Here is a 16,703-nt window from a genome sequence, read left to right on the forward strand (position 1 = left end):
CGGTTTCTGTCAGACACGGAGCGGCCTTTAAGTGTCTGTGAAGGTTCTCATTCATCCAGGTCATCGTAGTCAAAGGAGTTTGCAAAGAAAAGCGTCTGGACTTCTTTAAGTTGCTTGAAGACTGTTACGTCCCTCTGCAGCCTCTAATCTGCTCAGTGTGTCCAGCTGGTGCTAATTGGCCACACCTAGCCAGGTGTGGATAAAGGCATACCTGAGGCAAGCTTCCGGGGAGCTCACTTGCTTTTGCCTTGGTGGCACCGGCCATTTTAGCCAACCTGGCATTCCATTTTAAGATAAAACCTCTTTTCACCTACACCCTGCTATTTGTCTCCATTTTTATGTTGCGGCTTTTGAGCCGGGTCGTAACATAAGTGGGGGCTCGTCCGGGATTTTTGGACATTTTAGTGGAGACTGAATATCAGTTTGTATTGCTTTTAAGTGGGTGAGTGAAGGTGTTCACTGTGATTGAGCAACGTCCCTTTAGTTAGTGTGTTTCAGCTGGGTGGCTGTGCTGCCCTTCCATCAAAGCACTTGTTTGTTGTTTTGCTTTGTTGTTTTAATTTGTTGTGTTTGGTGGTTATCCTGGGTGGGGGTACGCTTCAAGGTTTGGTGGGAGACTGTACCCCTGGTCTGCTGCCTACCCTTGAGTTTGCGTTTAAAGGTGCCTCGAGCCCGGTACACCACTGAAGACTAGATAGGTAAAGTTTTGGGTTTTAGGATGGGAGTTGCTCACAGTTAATTAGTGGCACCAAACTTGGCAGGAGGTTAAGACATTCGTTAATTATGGTCTTGTAGCTGAGGCAGGTAGGTTGTTTTTAAGTTGGCATAATGTGTACTGTGTGTGCATCGAATATGTCAGTGTTGATGGATGCTAATGAGATCCTCATGAGGTGAGTGTTTTGTGCTATGACCTTTAGTGTTGTAGGGAATATGACTACTTTTGTTAGATCACTTGTGAGTGTTGCTGGCCAAGTGATGGCAATAACACTGAGGGGTGCTGAGTCCCTCTTGATGTGATCATTGTGTGGCCATAGCTCTCCATTTGTGGTTGGTCCCTAGTGTGTTTGCTTTACTGAACTTTTTGGATTAAAGTAACTTGTTGTGGTATAGGGCCACTTGTATGTGACTGTTTGTGTGGTGGAGACAACAGATCACTTAGTTGTGATTATTTGTTCCTACTTTTGGTTTTGTGTTGTAGGTCAGGTAATCATTTTGGGTTTGTGACTGTTGTGCTCCTTTGTGTTGGTCACATGTTACTTTTTGTGTGTTCAGTGTGGCAACTTCAAACCCTCATGCAGGGGCATCCATGCTTAAAGATGCCAACTATAATGTGAACACTGTGCTTCTGTGAGCTTTTACTTTTATTTCAGGTTTGTGGGTCAAGGACCTGAAGGCTTCAGAGGGGCTTTTAATAAATTTAGGGGTCCTAGAGGAACCCTTTTAAGGGAGGAGGTGTTACGTCCCTCTGCAGCCTCTAATCTGCTCAGTGTGTCCAGCTGGTGCTAATTGGCCACACCTAGCCAGGTGTGGATAAAGGCATACCTGAGGCAAGCTTCCGGGGAGCTCACTTGCTTTTGCCTTGGTGGCACCGGCCATTTTAGCCAACCTGGCATTCCATTTTAAGATAAAACCTCTTTTCACCTACACCCTGCTATTCGTCTCCATTTTTATGTTGCGGCTTTTGAGCCGGGTCGTAACAAAGACGTTTCACCTCTCATCCGAGAAGCTTCTTCCTTGCACCTCTCGTGGGGAACACCCCACACCACATCAAGAACTCCACCGACTTCACCGACAAGGTCCAGAAACTTACCCTGGATCCAGATGAAACCATGGTGTCCTTTGATGTAGTCTCTCTCTTCACTTGCATACCCACCACGGAGGCAGTGGAGACTGTCAGAAAACGACTACAAGAAGACAGCTCCTTGGAAGACAGGACCAACTTCACACCCGATCAGATCTGCACACTGTTAGACCTCTGCCTCACCACAACATACTTCAAATACAACGAAGGCTTCTACAGACAAAAACATGGCTGTGCCATGGGCTCCCCCGTGTCACCTATTGTAGCCAACCTTTACATGGAGGAAGTGGAAAGAAAGGCTCTTGGCTCTTTTAAAGGGAGAGTACCCAGCCACTGGTACAGATATGTAGATGACACCTGGGTCAAAATCAAGACACAAGAAGTGGAATCCTTCACTGCGCACATTAACGCCGTGGATAAAAACATCAAGTTCACCAGGGAAGACACAAAGGATAACTGTTTGCCTTTCCTGGACTGCGCTGTGCACATTGAAGAGAATGGCAACCTCAACATTGAAGTTTACCGGAAGCCCACACACACGGACCAGTACCTCCTCTTTGACTCCCATCACCCTCTGGAACACAAACTTGGAGTAATCAGGACCCTACACCACCGGGCAGAACATGTTCCCTCTAAGCCTGAAGGGAAAAAGAAGGAACACACACATGTAAAGGAAGCACTGAAAACATGTGGTTATCCGAACTGGGCGTTCATAAAGTCAGCAAAGAGGCACAGGAAAGAAGATCAGACACCAGCGAGGGAGGATAAGAAAGACAGACGCAACAACGTTGTCATCCCCTATGTAGCCGGTGTATCAGAGAAACTCAGGAGAGTTTTCTCCAAGCACGACATCCCAGTGTACTTCAGACCCAGCAACACAGACAGAAACTGGTTCACCCGAAAGACAAAACTCCTAAACACAGACTTAACAACGTGGTGTATGCTGTACAGTGCAGCGAGGAATGCCCGGACCTCTACATTGGAGAGACCAAACAGCCACTTCACAAGCGCATGGCACAACATAGAAGAGCCACCTCCACGGGACAAGACTCAGCAGTCCATCTGCATCTAAAGGTCAAAGGTCACTCTTTCGAGGATGCCAATGTTCACATATTGGACAGAGAGGACAGATGGTTTGAAAGAGGAGTGAAAGAGGCCATCTATGTCCACTGTGAGCGACCATCTTTGAACAGAGGCGGTGGTTTACGACACCAACTGTCTGCCATCTATAATCCAGTTTTGAGTTCCCTCCCAGACGCCTTTAACGCCCACTCACATCCTGGGCCATCTGACCTCAGGAATTCACATGACAAGGTGGGGCCAGGTTTCACAATGAGCTCACCCGAAACCCTGGCTGTTTAGGTCCCACACCCGCTTTCACACTTTGGCTCATGTGATTAGAGGATCACCAGGGGGTCCTTTGTCCCTTATTGGGGGGGATACTCCCACTGGGTTTAAATCTGGGACTCTCGGCCATTTGACCTTAGAACTGAAGAAGCTTCTCGGATGAGAGGTGAAACGTCTTCAAGCAACTTAAAGAAGTCCAGACGCTTTTCTTTGCAAACTCCTTTGACAGCGGCCTTTAAGGTATCGCGGATAAATACAACCACATAAAATGATCCGACCAAGACAAAAACTGTGGTATTTTGTAAATATAATAATAAACGTGAATGTACTGTGTAATTGTGTAACTTTATTAGCAGCGTCCTCCTGAAAATGCGCCAATATTGACAGTATAATCCTCCTCTTGTCATGTTACGGCTGTGTGCAGACAGGAATAGGACCCAAGGTGCAGACTCCGGAGACAGTCATGAACTCAAAACAGCTTTATTGCTGAACAAAGAATATCTACAAAACCTAAACTGAGAAGAAACTAACAAAACACACACAGGGAGCCACAGGGAGATACACACAGCATGAGGGACGACGCGACACTGACTCAAAGAAACACAGGGTTTAAGTACACAGAGGGAGCAATCAGGGAATGGGCAACAGGAGGGAAACACAGCTGGGGCAAATCAGGACTAACGAGACAAGGAGAGCAAAACCAGATACACTAACATGAGACATGGACTTTCAAAGTAAAACAGGAAACATAACACAGACTCTCAGGCAGGCATTATAACAAAGGGAACAAAGACGTGGGACCAGGGCAGACACAGACAGTGACTGGACGTGGGGATACAGCAAACAGGGGAGACAGCAACTCAGAATCACAGACAGAAAACCAGAACACTAAAACTCTAACAGAACCCACCCAGAGAACCTAAACTAAGAATAATCCAAAAACCCAAAAAGCAAAACTAGAATATAATGAAATAACAAACTCAAAGAACCAAAACACAAACCACTGGGTCGATGACCCAGAGATCCTAACACCTCTCTGCCGCTTAATGCTCTCTGGTCGCTATGGTAACGTGTAACTATTTCTTTCAAAATAAGACGCACAACTACAACAAGGGAAAGACTCAGGGAAACCGAGTTAACGATAAAACCCCTGAAGACCATAAATTTCACACCGGAGCCTTAACTCTGTGGCCCGGTACCAAACGACTCACGGACCGCTGCTGTACAGAAGCTGTGATGTTCAGACGGTGTTCCTCTGGTGTTCTGCTGTGAAAACCTTTGGGCTTAGGGATTAACATAGTTGCCATGGTTTCCTTTCTCCTCTTATTTGTTGTGTGTGATCAGGACAATTCTGAGAAGATGGGCCTGCAGGGGAAAGTCACCCCTTGCAGGCCAGAAGACATGAGATAACTTTAAAGAATACAAAAGTACGTATGTGTGTTATCAAGAAGATAATTCTCAAGAACACAAGTTAATAAATGTGCAATTACTAAGAGTTGTTGTGGTGTTTTTATTTGCCTGCTGTCATTTTTGATTTCCTCTGCCTTTAGGATTGCAAGTATCCAGGCTCAGGAGAGGGGGTCAGTGGGAAGCCCACTGCTGCTACTTGGCCCTGGTTTGCCCTCATGGATGAGGTGATAGGACAGATGCCTTCCATTACGCGCCTCCTGTCCTAATTTCCTCTCTCCCTGAGGACACCCAGGGCCAAGCGCAGCAGTGGGTGACCAAAACGACAGCGATGACGGCTGCTCAGCCACCATACGACAGGGAGAAAGAGGAAAGAGATGATGAGCTGCTAGACCTCATCAGAGAGGACATGAGGCAGCAAAGAGAGGCTGAGGAGAGGAGAGCAGGAGAGGACGGACAGACTGTTTTCACTTCTTGAAAGATTAGTTCCCAAATGAGTTATGTATTGAGAAATTTATTTATTTGAATATATTTGTTACATTGTTATATGTGTTGCATTAGTTTAAAGGTTTTATGTTATTAATAAATTGATTCAAACAAACAGTAATTGTCACTGAACTCAATTTGATTTACAGGCATTTGTAACATGTATGAACATAACGCTAACTTTGAACAATATTACTTGGATATTTATTTGATAGCAATAAAGTAAATAACAATAACAATTAAACAAGAATATTTCAAATACACAGTATGTAAAGATGGAAAAACAATATTTACAGTTGTTCACACAGGATTAACCTGAGTGACCTGTTCCTGGACCGTTTCTTTAACAACTGTAATAGATTACAGGAAGTCTCTGGCAGTGTTGCTGAATCTGCCCGAGCAAGATCAGACGTGGATGAGCTGCAACTGAGACCTGCGGTTTGTCTTTTCTGGTCGGCGAGTGGAGAATCACACAGGGTGGTCTGCAAAAGAGCTTTAGGATGCTTCCTCCCACTGTCCACTGCATCCTCCATCCACAGGGTTTGCAGGGCTGGCTCACTCGTGGCTGCCACACCACTAAGATGTTTACAGAAATATGCAAGCAGGAGATGGTGGATGCTATATTATTAGTATAATACTTGTAACTCTGTAGCAGACAACAGTTTGATAAAGTGCTATGTAAAAAAAAACAAACAAAAAGATTAGATTCTATACGCTTCAAAGATATTTAGTTTATATATTTTATATGATACAGTACATGTGTGAGAAGGACCGATGTTGTGGCAAAAATGATCGATCTGCCAAAAACTGATTTCGGTTTTGCCCTAAACTGATTGCTCGTATTTAACCTGCTATGAATAACTTGTTGGTCTATAATACGTGAAACATGTGAAATGTGTCCCTCATTAGTGATATCAAGTCACTTTGAGCCACCAGCAACATTCCTGTAACAGGTAGAAGCTGCAATCAGTTTTTGGCAGTGACTTTTATATATCCTTTATTCATCCAGTTAAAAAAAAATCTTATTGACATTAGAAATTTAGGAGGAGGAGTTGGCCGTCCGACTGGGGTCTGGAATGTGGGGCCTCCCTGCTGCTGTGGAGTCGGAGCGGTCTGCTTCTCCCCACCGCAGGGAAAAGGGTAACACCACCTGGGTCTGGGTGCAGTTTCCCCCTCCAGGGGCAAGAGTACCTAGACCCGGGGCTTAGAGTACGCTTGGGGAGTGTGATTGTGTGTACAGTGTCTCTCTATGTCTGTCTCCACGTTGGGTGAGTGTTGAGAGCATGAGGGTGGGAATGGATGTTTGTATCTGTGTGTGCCTGTTTGTCTGTGTCTATATGTCAGGTTGGGTATCAGACGCCACCTCTCTGGGGACATCTCAGGCCCTCCAAGGTTTGAGGCCCATCTCCCCACCACTTCCCCTGCCGGTGGCAGACGCCTCAGACATCGGTGCGTTGGTGGTTCTTTGTGTCCGGGGTGGGCGCCCAGGTACCCACCGGCTCACTCCTTGGCGGCTGCTTATCGGGGCCTGGAGCCTGGGGCTCGCTCGGCCACACGGGGATGGGGTGCCCTCGGCCTCTCGGCCCGGGGCTCGGTCACCAGGCACAGCTGGCTGCCAGCGGAGCTCACGGGCACGTCACTGCAACCCCCTGGCTTCTGCTCCGCGGCTGCTGAGTGACCCCTCATCTGGGACTCTCCTCAGCTCTTTCTGGGATAGCAGGCGCGGCTGCCCCTCTGTTGGTCTTCCTTGGTCTCTTGTGTTCTGGGGTCTCTGGATGTCTGGAGTTTTGATCTCCTCCATACCTGCTTCATGCCCTGGAGGACGGGCAGTGGCCCCCACACCCTCTAGCAGATCATTACATGAAGGAACCTTTTAAAAAAAACAAGCTGCGTTCATGCTCACAGGTGTACACACGGGTGATCACACACACAAACTACACCTTTTTGGCTCTTACCTCAAAGCACACTGTGCGCTGTCGATCTCACGTGCTGCACAATAATGTTTAATATTTAGTATTTACTGTCATATTCCATAGATCATTGTGATGTTGTTTATTACTCTCGTTTTCTTCTGCTTGCTTTCTTTTTTTTTCTTTCTCAACAGGTGATCCAGGTGATCGATATATGTATTTTTTTTTGTCTGCTTATTCTGTTGGTTTTGGTTTTTGCCCTTTTTCCCCATCCCTCTTCTCAGCTGTTTTTTCTTTCCTCTTTCTTTCTCCCTTTCTTTCCACCAGTCAAGTCTGTCCCGTATTCAGCAAGTGAAAATAAAATAAACAATAAAGGTGAATCAGATGGACCATTACGGCAAGGCTGGGATGGTCCATTTGGTAAAGTAAATCCGTTGGGCATCTTTCTTCGCCTTTAGACAATAATTCTGATGGCAAAAGAACCAAACGGGACAGGTTAAAAAAAAAAAAAAAAAAAAGAAGAAATTTATTTTTTAAGAGTAATCTGGCCAAGAGGACAGCAGACAGCGCAACAAATATATCAATTGTACCTACATTATAACCAGAGTTATAAAGATGCTTGAACAACAGGTAATTATTGTATATATAAAACCCTTAGTAAACCATGTTCACGAAGTCTATTTACCAACATACATAAAGATATTTCACATATTACACTCGGAAACATTGGAAATCAGTTTTGGCAGGCGAACACTTTTTTGGCATCCGTGTAATTAGCTACGTAATTCCTAAATGCGTGTAGATTAAAGGAAATGATTTTACCTGGATATGATTGTATCTGATGAGCCTAAGGTACAAAACGTGCGGGCGACGACGATAAGGTTTTTCTAGCTCCTCGAGAAATAAAATTGTCCAAACAACGGAGCGACATTTCTGGGTCCATTTTAAAGTTTTCGCGCTGTGGTGCTAGCGATCGGGAAAAACACGCAAGTAAGGGCGGAGTTGAAGGCTAGGAGGCTGTCCACAGCCCATCTGTTATGTTGGATACTCATTGTTTGTTCAATAAAGTTTCTATGGAGAAAAAAAGGGGGCTGTCCAAGCCGCTCACTTCCTGACTACCCGTCCGTCTAAGGACACTACCATGTGATGTAGGTAGGTAGTGTCCTTATGAGCATCCTTCCCCTGAATTCGGACACAGCCTGGGTCTGCCTGCGTCTGAGGCTCCGCCTAGAGTCAGGAAGCGCATTCAACAGCTGTGTGTCTGCGGTCGATGAGCTCGCTGCCTGTGATTGGCTGGCTGAAATCAGTACGTCTGAACTCAAACAGGAAGTCATCTTAAAGCTGAGGTCAAACTGTTGGTCTCACCTTTTATTTTGAAGGGGATCATTCTCCGTTTCCAGTTTTATTGCCACTCTGTGGTCACTCAGCATGTATCAGACGTCACAACATCTTCCCCTCATCAACCAATCAGGGAACAGATGTTTGTCCTTAGCAAATGGTGGTTAAAGGGGGTCACTGACCAGTCTGCAGGCAAGTCTGCAGGCAAGTCTGCAGAGCGCTCTGCAGGCCTGGTGTGACTGTGGCGTAAGCCAATCAAAGTGTGTTTAGGGGTCAGCAGCAATCAGAGGGGTTCTCGTTTACACTGAAAAACTGGAATAAACTGATGATGTAAGACGAGTTCTGGATGCTGATGTCAGTGTGGTTCATGCTCACGACCAAGATCAGGAAGTTTAAACAAGGTCAGAGGTCACAGAGAGCCGTGAACCTTAATGACTCTGAACACACCGGCTGCACATGTTTCTGTTTCTTTAAATCACACTGGCACAGTTTCAGGAGCTGAGTTTGTGTGGGGTCATTTACTTTGAAAGTCTTCATTTGTTCTTATGCTAAAAGACACCCCATGGTGCACCTTTAACACACCTGTGAAAGGTGACTCTGTCACTTAGCTGTCAGGGGGAACAACAAGAGAAGTCAAAGGTGAAGCTGCAGGTCAAACTTTATTGGTAATGACATGATGCACACCGCTAAAAACACGGTGTCACCAAGAGCGCAACACACAAACATCATGGCTGATTCTTTGGAAGCCTGCTGGGTTTGAAGCGCCACAGTCTCAGCAACGCCAACGGTCAACGCCAACAGTGTTGGGCAGAAACAGAATACATGTACCTGTGTTACTTATTTAAAATACAAACGTGTATCTGGTCTTTTCCTGTTTCATATGTTAGGCTATGCCCTCTCTAATTCTCTAACATAAACCCAATAAAGGCTCTAATGTCAGCGTCCTGTCAATGTTGGTGGGGTCAGTTACACAAAGCACCCGGAGCCAGCACAGCAGAGCCAGCAGTGCACGGGCAGGAATGCATTTCTTACTTGGAAATTCCGAAACCACATTTAAAGAAGAGAGGGATGAAATCTGAGCGTGCAATGCAAACTCTGTTTGTCAGCAAGCGAGCTGCTCTCAGTGTCAAAGACTCCAACCTAAAGACACATCTGGAAGTACGTTCTGTTTAAAAACTAACATTAGCCGACTGCAGCTAGCTTGTTTTAGCTGTGGTAGCTACCTGGGTCATGTGCCACTTCAGTATCTGCAATGTACTGTTGCTATTACTGAAGGCTACTCACTACCGAGCTAACACTGTTAGCTGGCGTTAGCTGAGGTTAGCAGACAGAAAGAAAACATGACTGAGACAGAAACAGTTTTCTATACGAGATCGCTGCAAAAGCACAGCCTTACCTAATGTCCACCTACTGTTACTCATTTACATTAAGATTTAAACATCTAGTCGGTATTGGTATATTAGTAACCTTCAGTGATAGTAACAAATCACACAGCAATAGTACATTCATGTAGTTGTAAAAAGCTTGATAATATATTAAGTGATCCAAAGTATTCAGAATACATTACTCTCGTTGAGTAATGTAACAGAATACATTACAAAATATATTTTGGGGCATGTAATCTGTAATCTGTAATGGAATACATTTTAAAAGTAACCTTCCCAACACTGTGTGTTAACAGTCCGCGCTAACAGTCAGCGCTAACAGTCAGGAGACTCGAGTGGGTTCTCAGCAGCATTCATGTCCGTCCATAGAGTCAAAGTTCACGTCAGAACAGCACAGTATGGTAGCGCTGCTGCTCTGTGAGCTCATTGGTTGGTCGAGGACAAACCAGCATGAAGAAGACATGTTGCGGTTGGAGGAGCTCCTGCTGAAGCTCAGGCGGTGATTAACGTATAAAACATGTCAGAGTAGTGTTGAAAGGCCCCTCCCCTCACTCAGCGGGCCGGTGGTCGGTGAACCTCTTTAGGTGGTAGCGCAGAACACCTCGGGTCTTGAAGGTCTTGCCGCAGCTGCAGACGTGCGGGCGCTCGCCAGTGTGGTCGAGCTGATGGACACGCAGCATGGAGCTGGTGAAAAAGAACTCGCCGCAGGTGATGCAGTAGTGGCTTTTCTCGCCAGTGTGCTTGGAGCGCTGGTGGCTGACCAGCGAGCCAGACGTGATGAAGCTCTGGCCGCAGTCCTGGCAGGTGAAGGGCCGCTCGCCGGTGTGAATCCTCTCGTGCGCCCTCCACGAGTTGTGGTAAGAGAAGGACTTCTGGCAGTACGAGCACTGGTACAACTTCTCCTTGGTGTGCGTGCGCCGGTGCACCTTCAGGTAGTGAGCGATGGTGAAGCTCTTGCCGCAGTCATCGCAAGTGAACGGCTTCTCGCCCACGTGGAACAGCGTGATGTGGGACCTCAGGTGGGATGACTGCGTGAACCGTTTCCCACAGGTGGTGCAGAGGAAGGGCCGCTCGCCGGTGTGGGTCACCATGTGCGCCTTGAGATGGGGCGACTGCGTGAACCTCTTGCCGCACTCAGAGCACTTGTAGGGCTTGAGTCCGGTGTGCGTGCGGTCGTGCAGCTTCAAGCCCTGCAGGCTGGAGAAGCACTTGCCGCACTCGGTGCAGTGGTAGGCCTTCAGATCCTCGTGGGTGCGCTGGTGGCAGCGCATGCCGCTCAGCAGCTTGAAGGCTTTGCCGCAGGTGGGGCACTTGTGTGGTTTCCTGTTGGAGTGCGTCACCTGGTGCAGCTTCAGGCTCTGAGGGTTGCTGAAGGTCTTGTTGCACTTGGGGCATGGCAGCAGCTTCCGGCTCTTGTGGGACTTGCGGTGGAAGTTGAAGCCCTGGTAGGATATGAACATCTTATCACAGACGGTGCAGTGGTAGCACTTCTCACCGCTGTGCAGCTCCAGGTGCTCGTTCAGCTCGTCCTGCTCGCCAAAGCCATCCCCACAGAACCAGCACTTGAAGGGTTTGGTGCCCGAGTGGGTCCGGTGGTGGGTCTTCCAGTCCCTCTTCAGAGCGAAGGTCTTGTCGCAGTAGGAGCACTGGTAGGGCGCCGTGCGGTCGTGGACCTGCTGATGGACAACCAGGCTCATCAGGGTCGGGTAAGTCTTGCCGCACTGCCAGCACTCGTTGGGCTTCTGGCCCCGGTGGACCCGCAGGTGAGCCTCCAGGTGGGACTTCTTGTAGAAGCCCTTGTTACACTCGTGACAGTACACCATCTTCCTGCCTGTGTTGGTGGCCTGCTGCTGCCGCTGTCTCCGTTCGCTGAGCTCGGGGTGATCACCTGCGGGGAAGCGGAGTTCAAAGGTTAGAGACGAAGAGGAACTGCCGGGTTAACCAGCAGGAAGGTTACTGCAGTTTGGCAGCTGCTCTGAGAACGTCTGAGCTGCAGTCATCAGACACAAAACAGGAAGAGGTTTTCCTTCGATTCTGTTCCCAACACACAGAAGCCCGAGGACATCACGTCTCCTTTATTAGAAAACAGCCACAAACACACTGCTCTGTCTCAGAGACACAGTGTTTGAGGTTATGGACAAGATACTAGGTCACATCAGGTCATCTCGCATATCAAACCAACATATTAAGCTCACAGCTCTTTTGCAAATAAATCTATTTAACACTTCTGCAAAAGTTGATTGTGTTCATCTGGACGTTTTCAGTGGGAGAAACATTTCATCATCATCCAGGTGACTTCTTCAGTCTCAGCTGACTGCAGGTGTCCAATCTTATAAACAGGACATTTGCATCATGACTGAAACCAGCCCACTGAAGGAACAATGGGCTGATCAACAACCACTGATCACTGATCAGTGGTTGTTGATCAATGGTCATGAGAATCTGCATAATTATGATGAAGGAACTGACCTCACAGCCCATTGTTCCTTCAGTGGGCTGGTTTCAGTCATGATGCAAATGTCCTGTATATAAGATTGGACACCTGCAGTCAGCTGAGACTGAAGAAGTCACCTGGATGATGATGAAATGTTTCTCCCACTGAAAACGTCCAGATGAACACAATCAACTTTTGGAGATGTACTTACCTGGATGATTAAGCATGCATCAAGATATTTAACACTTCTTTTTATTGGTTTCCATTCATTTATTCATGCTATCTGTATATATCTATTTGTAGATATTAACCAGCATCTGTGTGTGGACAGCAGAGAAAGAATTTCATTCTACAGAGAAATGCTTTTCTTTGTACACATGACAATAATCACTTTGAATCTTTGAAAACCAGAGCCGGGTATCACCACTTCTAGAATCGATTTGATTTTGACTCAGAAATGTTGTAATTCTGATCATTTATCAGCACATCTTCATATTTTATATCCATGTATACAAACAAAGCTGACACTGTGAGACTTCATCACAGCAGATGTCTTTGTGTCAAAGTAACTGAGGATAAAACATGAAGCAGATTGTCCTGGCCTGGTTTTTTATAGCAGATAACCTTCAAAATAAAACCATGACTCAACATTACCTGATGCTGCTGAAGTGAAGCAGAGGTGTGATTACAGACACAGCTGAGAGTTCTGTGACCTTTAACCTAAGATTCTGCCGTTTCTGAGAAAATACGTTTATATTTAAAAACCGATTCAGGATTTAATGAATCGATGTGGCTTTTTCAAACTAATAATCGATTTGAATCAGAAAATCGATTATGGAAACCGAAGTTACCGGTACTGCTTTCCTCCTTTCTAAGGGAGTTCTTCCTTCCTACTGTCACCTCCTGCTGCTGCGTAGAGTCCAAACCCAGGAATTAATCTGCAGCTGAAGCAGTAATGCAGAAATCTGAGGCAGGGCTGAGCGATGTGATGGAGATCATCACTGTGCCGTCTCTAGTTTCAGCAGCTTGCTTCACCTCCTGTCACTTTCTTTTTTGCTTCATTCACCTGAATTAAAGGGGAAGTTTCCGTCTTAGATGGTCCTAATCTCTGACCTGACCAGAATAAATGGGATTTGGACTTCTGCTAGGACAAAGCAGCCACAGATATTTGATATTTTAATCATGAATTACCCAAAGACAGGAAGTCCCGCCCCTCCAGCCACACCCTGCAGTCACTCAGCTTGACCGACAACTTCCTGAGGATCGGGTACGAGCGGATCTCCACGTCGCCCTCCGGCTCCGTTTTCACCTGAATGCCGGCGAACTCCTCAGCCTGGAAGGAAAGGTTTCAGACAGCGTCACACAGGTGAAAACCTATGTGACCTCACAAACACACTTTCATATTCAGGGTCACATGACTCTGCAGCACCTGCAGTGACGGGTGTGACTTCATGAAGGATTTGAACTTTTCAAACACAAACAGACGTCTGCAGCTTTAAATGTAGGCACAGTGGGTTCTGTTACTGGCCACCAGGGGTCCTCACAGGTCAGCTCACATGAGCAAACAATAACCCACAGCTGCGTCTGTCCACATGTGACGATGCACCTGTGAGACACTGGGCGTTTCTCAATATGCGTACTTGTGCGTACTTGCGTTCTCGTGTACTCGTGATACGTCATCAGTCGGAGACCAAGTACTGTTCCAATTGGCACGCATCAAGCCAAGAAGGAAAAAAGTCCCGGATGTGTTCTCGCTCCGCCCGTTTTATCGAGCATGCATCGGTGTGGACTTGGTACAGCTAAATATCCCAGAATGCATTGCGTCCAAAACTCAACAGCGGACTCCCGGCACATCGTTTTCAACCCGCTCGCGGACTTCTCACTACTCAGGTTAAAGAAACTCCAGCAGCTGTCTATAGTATTGAGTGTCCACTAGAATAGAAATAAAAGCGTTCTAACATCTCACCTGCTTGTTTTTATTAAGGTATGTACACGTATGTACATGTACACTATTTTTATTAATAGAGGTTTCACTACTGAGGTTAAAAATGATATATAAGTCACTTAGATCACTTCTAAATGTTAATGTTTGGTTTATTTCAGTGTTTTATTTGTTCCTGAGTAAACCGGTTTGGCTGTGATTAAAGTTAAGCTTCATCACATGTTACTCACAGTTAAATTAGGAGGGGACGGCAGTAAAAACTCCGGCCCTGTGACATCATCACGTACGCTGGTGTTCCAATTGTACAAATCGCGAGTCCGTGCTCGCGTTCTCGGTGAGTACGGACTCACGTACTTGAGAATTGAGAAACGGCCACTAACACGCATATATGCAATAACTGTGCTGCACGGCATGCTGGGTAATGTGCAGAGGGGCTGTAAGGACGGAGGAGCAGGGCTCATTTCTGCATCTGTGCCGGACTGTTGCTGTGTGTGGGGCTTCATGGAGCTCCACCCACACACAGCAACAAAGAGGTAACGAGCTACTGAAAGCTAACGTAGAAGCGAGTTTAGTTAGCGCTGACACGTCGGATAGACTGGAGTTAGTTCTTCAGTTTTCAGGCCCCTTCAGTCTGGAGTCAGGAGACAGACACCATCTCTACTTTCAAGATTGAAACTTTCCTCTTTATCCTGCCCCCCTCCCTGAGCCTGGTTCTGCTGGAGGTTTCTTCCTGTTCAAAGGGAGTTTTTCCTTCCCACTGTCACCAAGGGTTTGATTACAAGGGGTCATCTGGTCTCTGTGTTATTGTAGGGTCTACCTTACAATATGAAGCACCTTGAAGTGACTGTCGTTGTGACTCAGTGCTGTGAACATAAGATTGAACTGAATGCAGCCGGGCGAGACGCAATCAGACAAAGCCAGTAATCAGATTACTGCATTATCGAAATGAGGAACACCGAGGGCGGTATCGATCAGGTGGCGCGTGCGACTGTGGCTGTGATGTCAGCCTAACTAACCTGCAGTCAACATGCACTCCTGAGCTCAGCGCCCACACGTTTTTCTTCCAATCCATCAAAGATCAAATCACAGCGTTCTTGAGTTTCTCTTGCAGGACTGCAAAATGGCGCTGAGGGGACGCAGTTGTTTGTGTTCCTGCAGGAACTCTACATGGTAACTTGCACTGTGACCGGATTGTGACCTGACACCGTGACCTTTACAGAACCTGACGTGCACCTGTGGAAAAAGGTAACGTGCACACCACCGCGACTTGTATAGTGTGGAAGGTGGCGGCGTAAGGAGAAAAGGACTTTCCGGTTCCAGTTAGGACTCGGACGTCCCGCAGAAGTCCACGGTGGCGGCGTCAGCCCTGCCTGATGATGCGTGTTATCTTTTACACGTGTTGTTTCACGCTGTAATGTTTGTCTGTTTCCAGGATCAGCAAACTTTTGTGTTGTTTTCTTTACAGTGAAAGATTTACGACTCTGATTTTTGGAGGTTAATCTGTGAGCCCCCCCCGCCCCGTAGGCCCCTGGCTACGGCCCTGTAATCATCGATCGCTCATCAATAATCAGTCGAACGACTCCGTGGATCAGTAACTGAGTCTGGACTCCGTTCAGTATCCGCTGCTCGGACCCAGAGCCCCTCACAGCGGCCCTGGCTCCAGCAGGGTCCAGAGCGGACCGCAGGACGGTGCTGACAGCAACCACAGTGGGAGGCTCGGGTTCGTTTGCGGGATTCCTGACCGGAGTCCAGATCACCGGGGCTAGCTCGGTTAGCTTAGCCGCTCACATGACCGTCTCCAGGGGATCGGCCCGGCTCGGCTCGACAGGTGTGCTTACCGGTGCAGCGGGGACGGGCTCCATGGTCCCTCCGGTTCCGTCGCAGGTTCCGGTTCTGACGGTAAAGACGAGCGAGAGTCCGGAGCGGCTAACAGCAGAGCAGCTGCTCCACTTCCGGGGGAAAGGTCAAAGAAAAAAACAAAGAGGAAACAGCGAGTGACCCCACCCCCACCACACACACACACACACATACACACACACACACACACACACACGTGTGTGTATTTATATCCTCGTGGGGGCCTCCCATTGACATAGTGCTTTCCCTAGCTGCTTACCCTAACCATGAAAAATGAGCCTAACCATAACCATAACCCAGCTGTAGCCCTGACACTAAAACCACAACCCTGTGGGGACCAAACCCAGGTCCCCACAGGGTTGAAGGCATTTTTCACACTGGGGCTGTTGGTCCCCACAAGTATAGTAAATTTCGGATTTTGGTCCCCACCAAGATACACAGTACACAGATACCAACACACACACACACACACACACACACACACACACACACACACACACACACACACACACAAACGCATTTATTAGTAACCAGGCCTCATGGTCCCAGCAGGCTGCAGCTGGATGCAGGGTCAGGTGAAATGAACGGCTGCTGTCACCACGAGCTGCTGTTTCATCAGAGTATGCAGGAAAGCTTTCAGAAGAGTGAACAGCAGGAAGGCAGCAGGACCAGATGCAATCCCAGGTCAGGTCCTGAGAGCCTGCGCTGACCAGCTAGCACCAGTGTTCACGGAGATCTTCAACCTCACCACATCACTTCTTCACTTCCTGAGGTCTGGGAAGCGCTTCGGCTGCCT

General features: G+C 47.4%; 1 protein-coding gene across 1 annotated transcript; it reads right to left on the bottom strand.

Moving 5' to 3' along the window:
• Window positions 1-8,929: 8,929 nt before the first annotated feature.
• Window positions 8,930-16,026, bottom strand: LOC116321299 (zinc finger protein 664-like). The gene is made up of 3 exons (XM_031741094.2): window positions 15,889-16,026; window positions 13,300-13,441; window positions 8,930-11,562 (listed from the first exon to the last, which is right to left on the bottom strand). Exons 1-3 carry the CDS (start codon window positions 15,910-15,912, stop codon window positions 10,223-10,225), a joined length of 1,506 nt encoding a protein of 501 aa, XP_031596954.1. The 5' UTR covers window positions 15,913-16,026; the 3' UTR covers window positions 8,930-10,222.
• Window positions 16,027-16,703: the final 677 nt, after the last annotated feature.

Source organism: Oreochromis aureus, linkage group 18 (assembly GCF_013358895.1).
Source record: "Oreochromis aureus strain Israel breed Guangdong linkage group 18, ZZ_aureus, whole genome shotgun sequence".
Taxonomy (NCBI): Eukaryota; Metazoa; Chordata; class Actinopteri; order Cichliformes; family Cichlidae; genus Oreochromis; species Oreochromis aureus.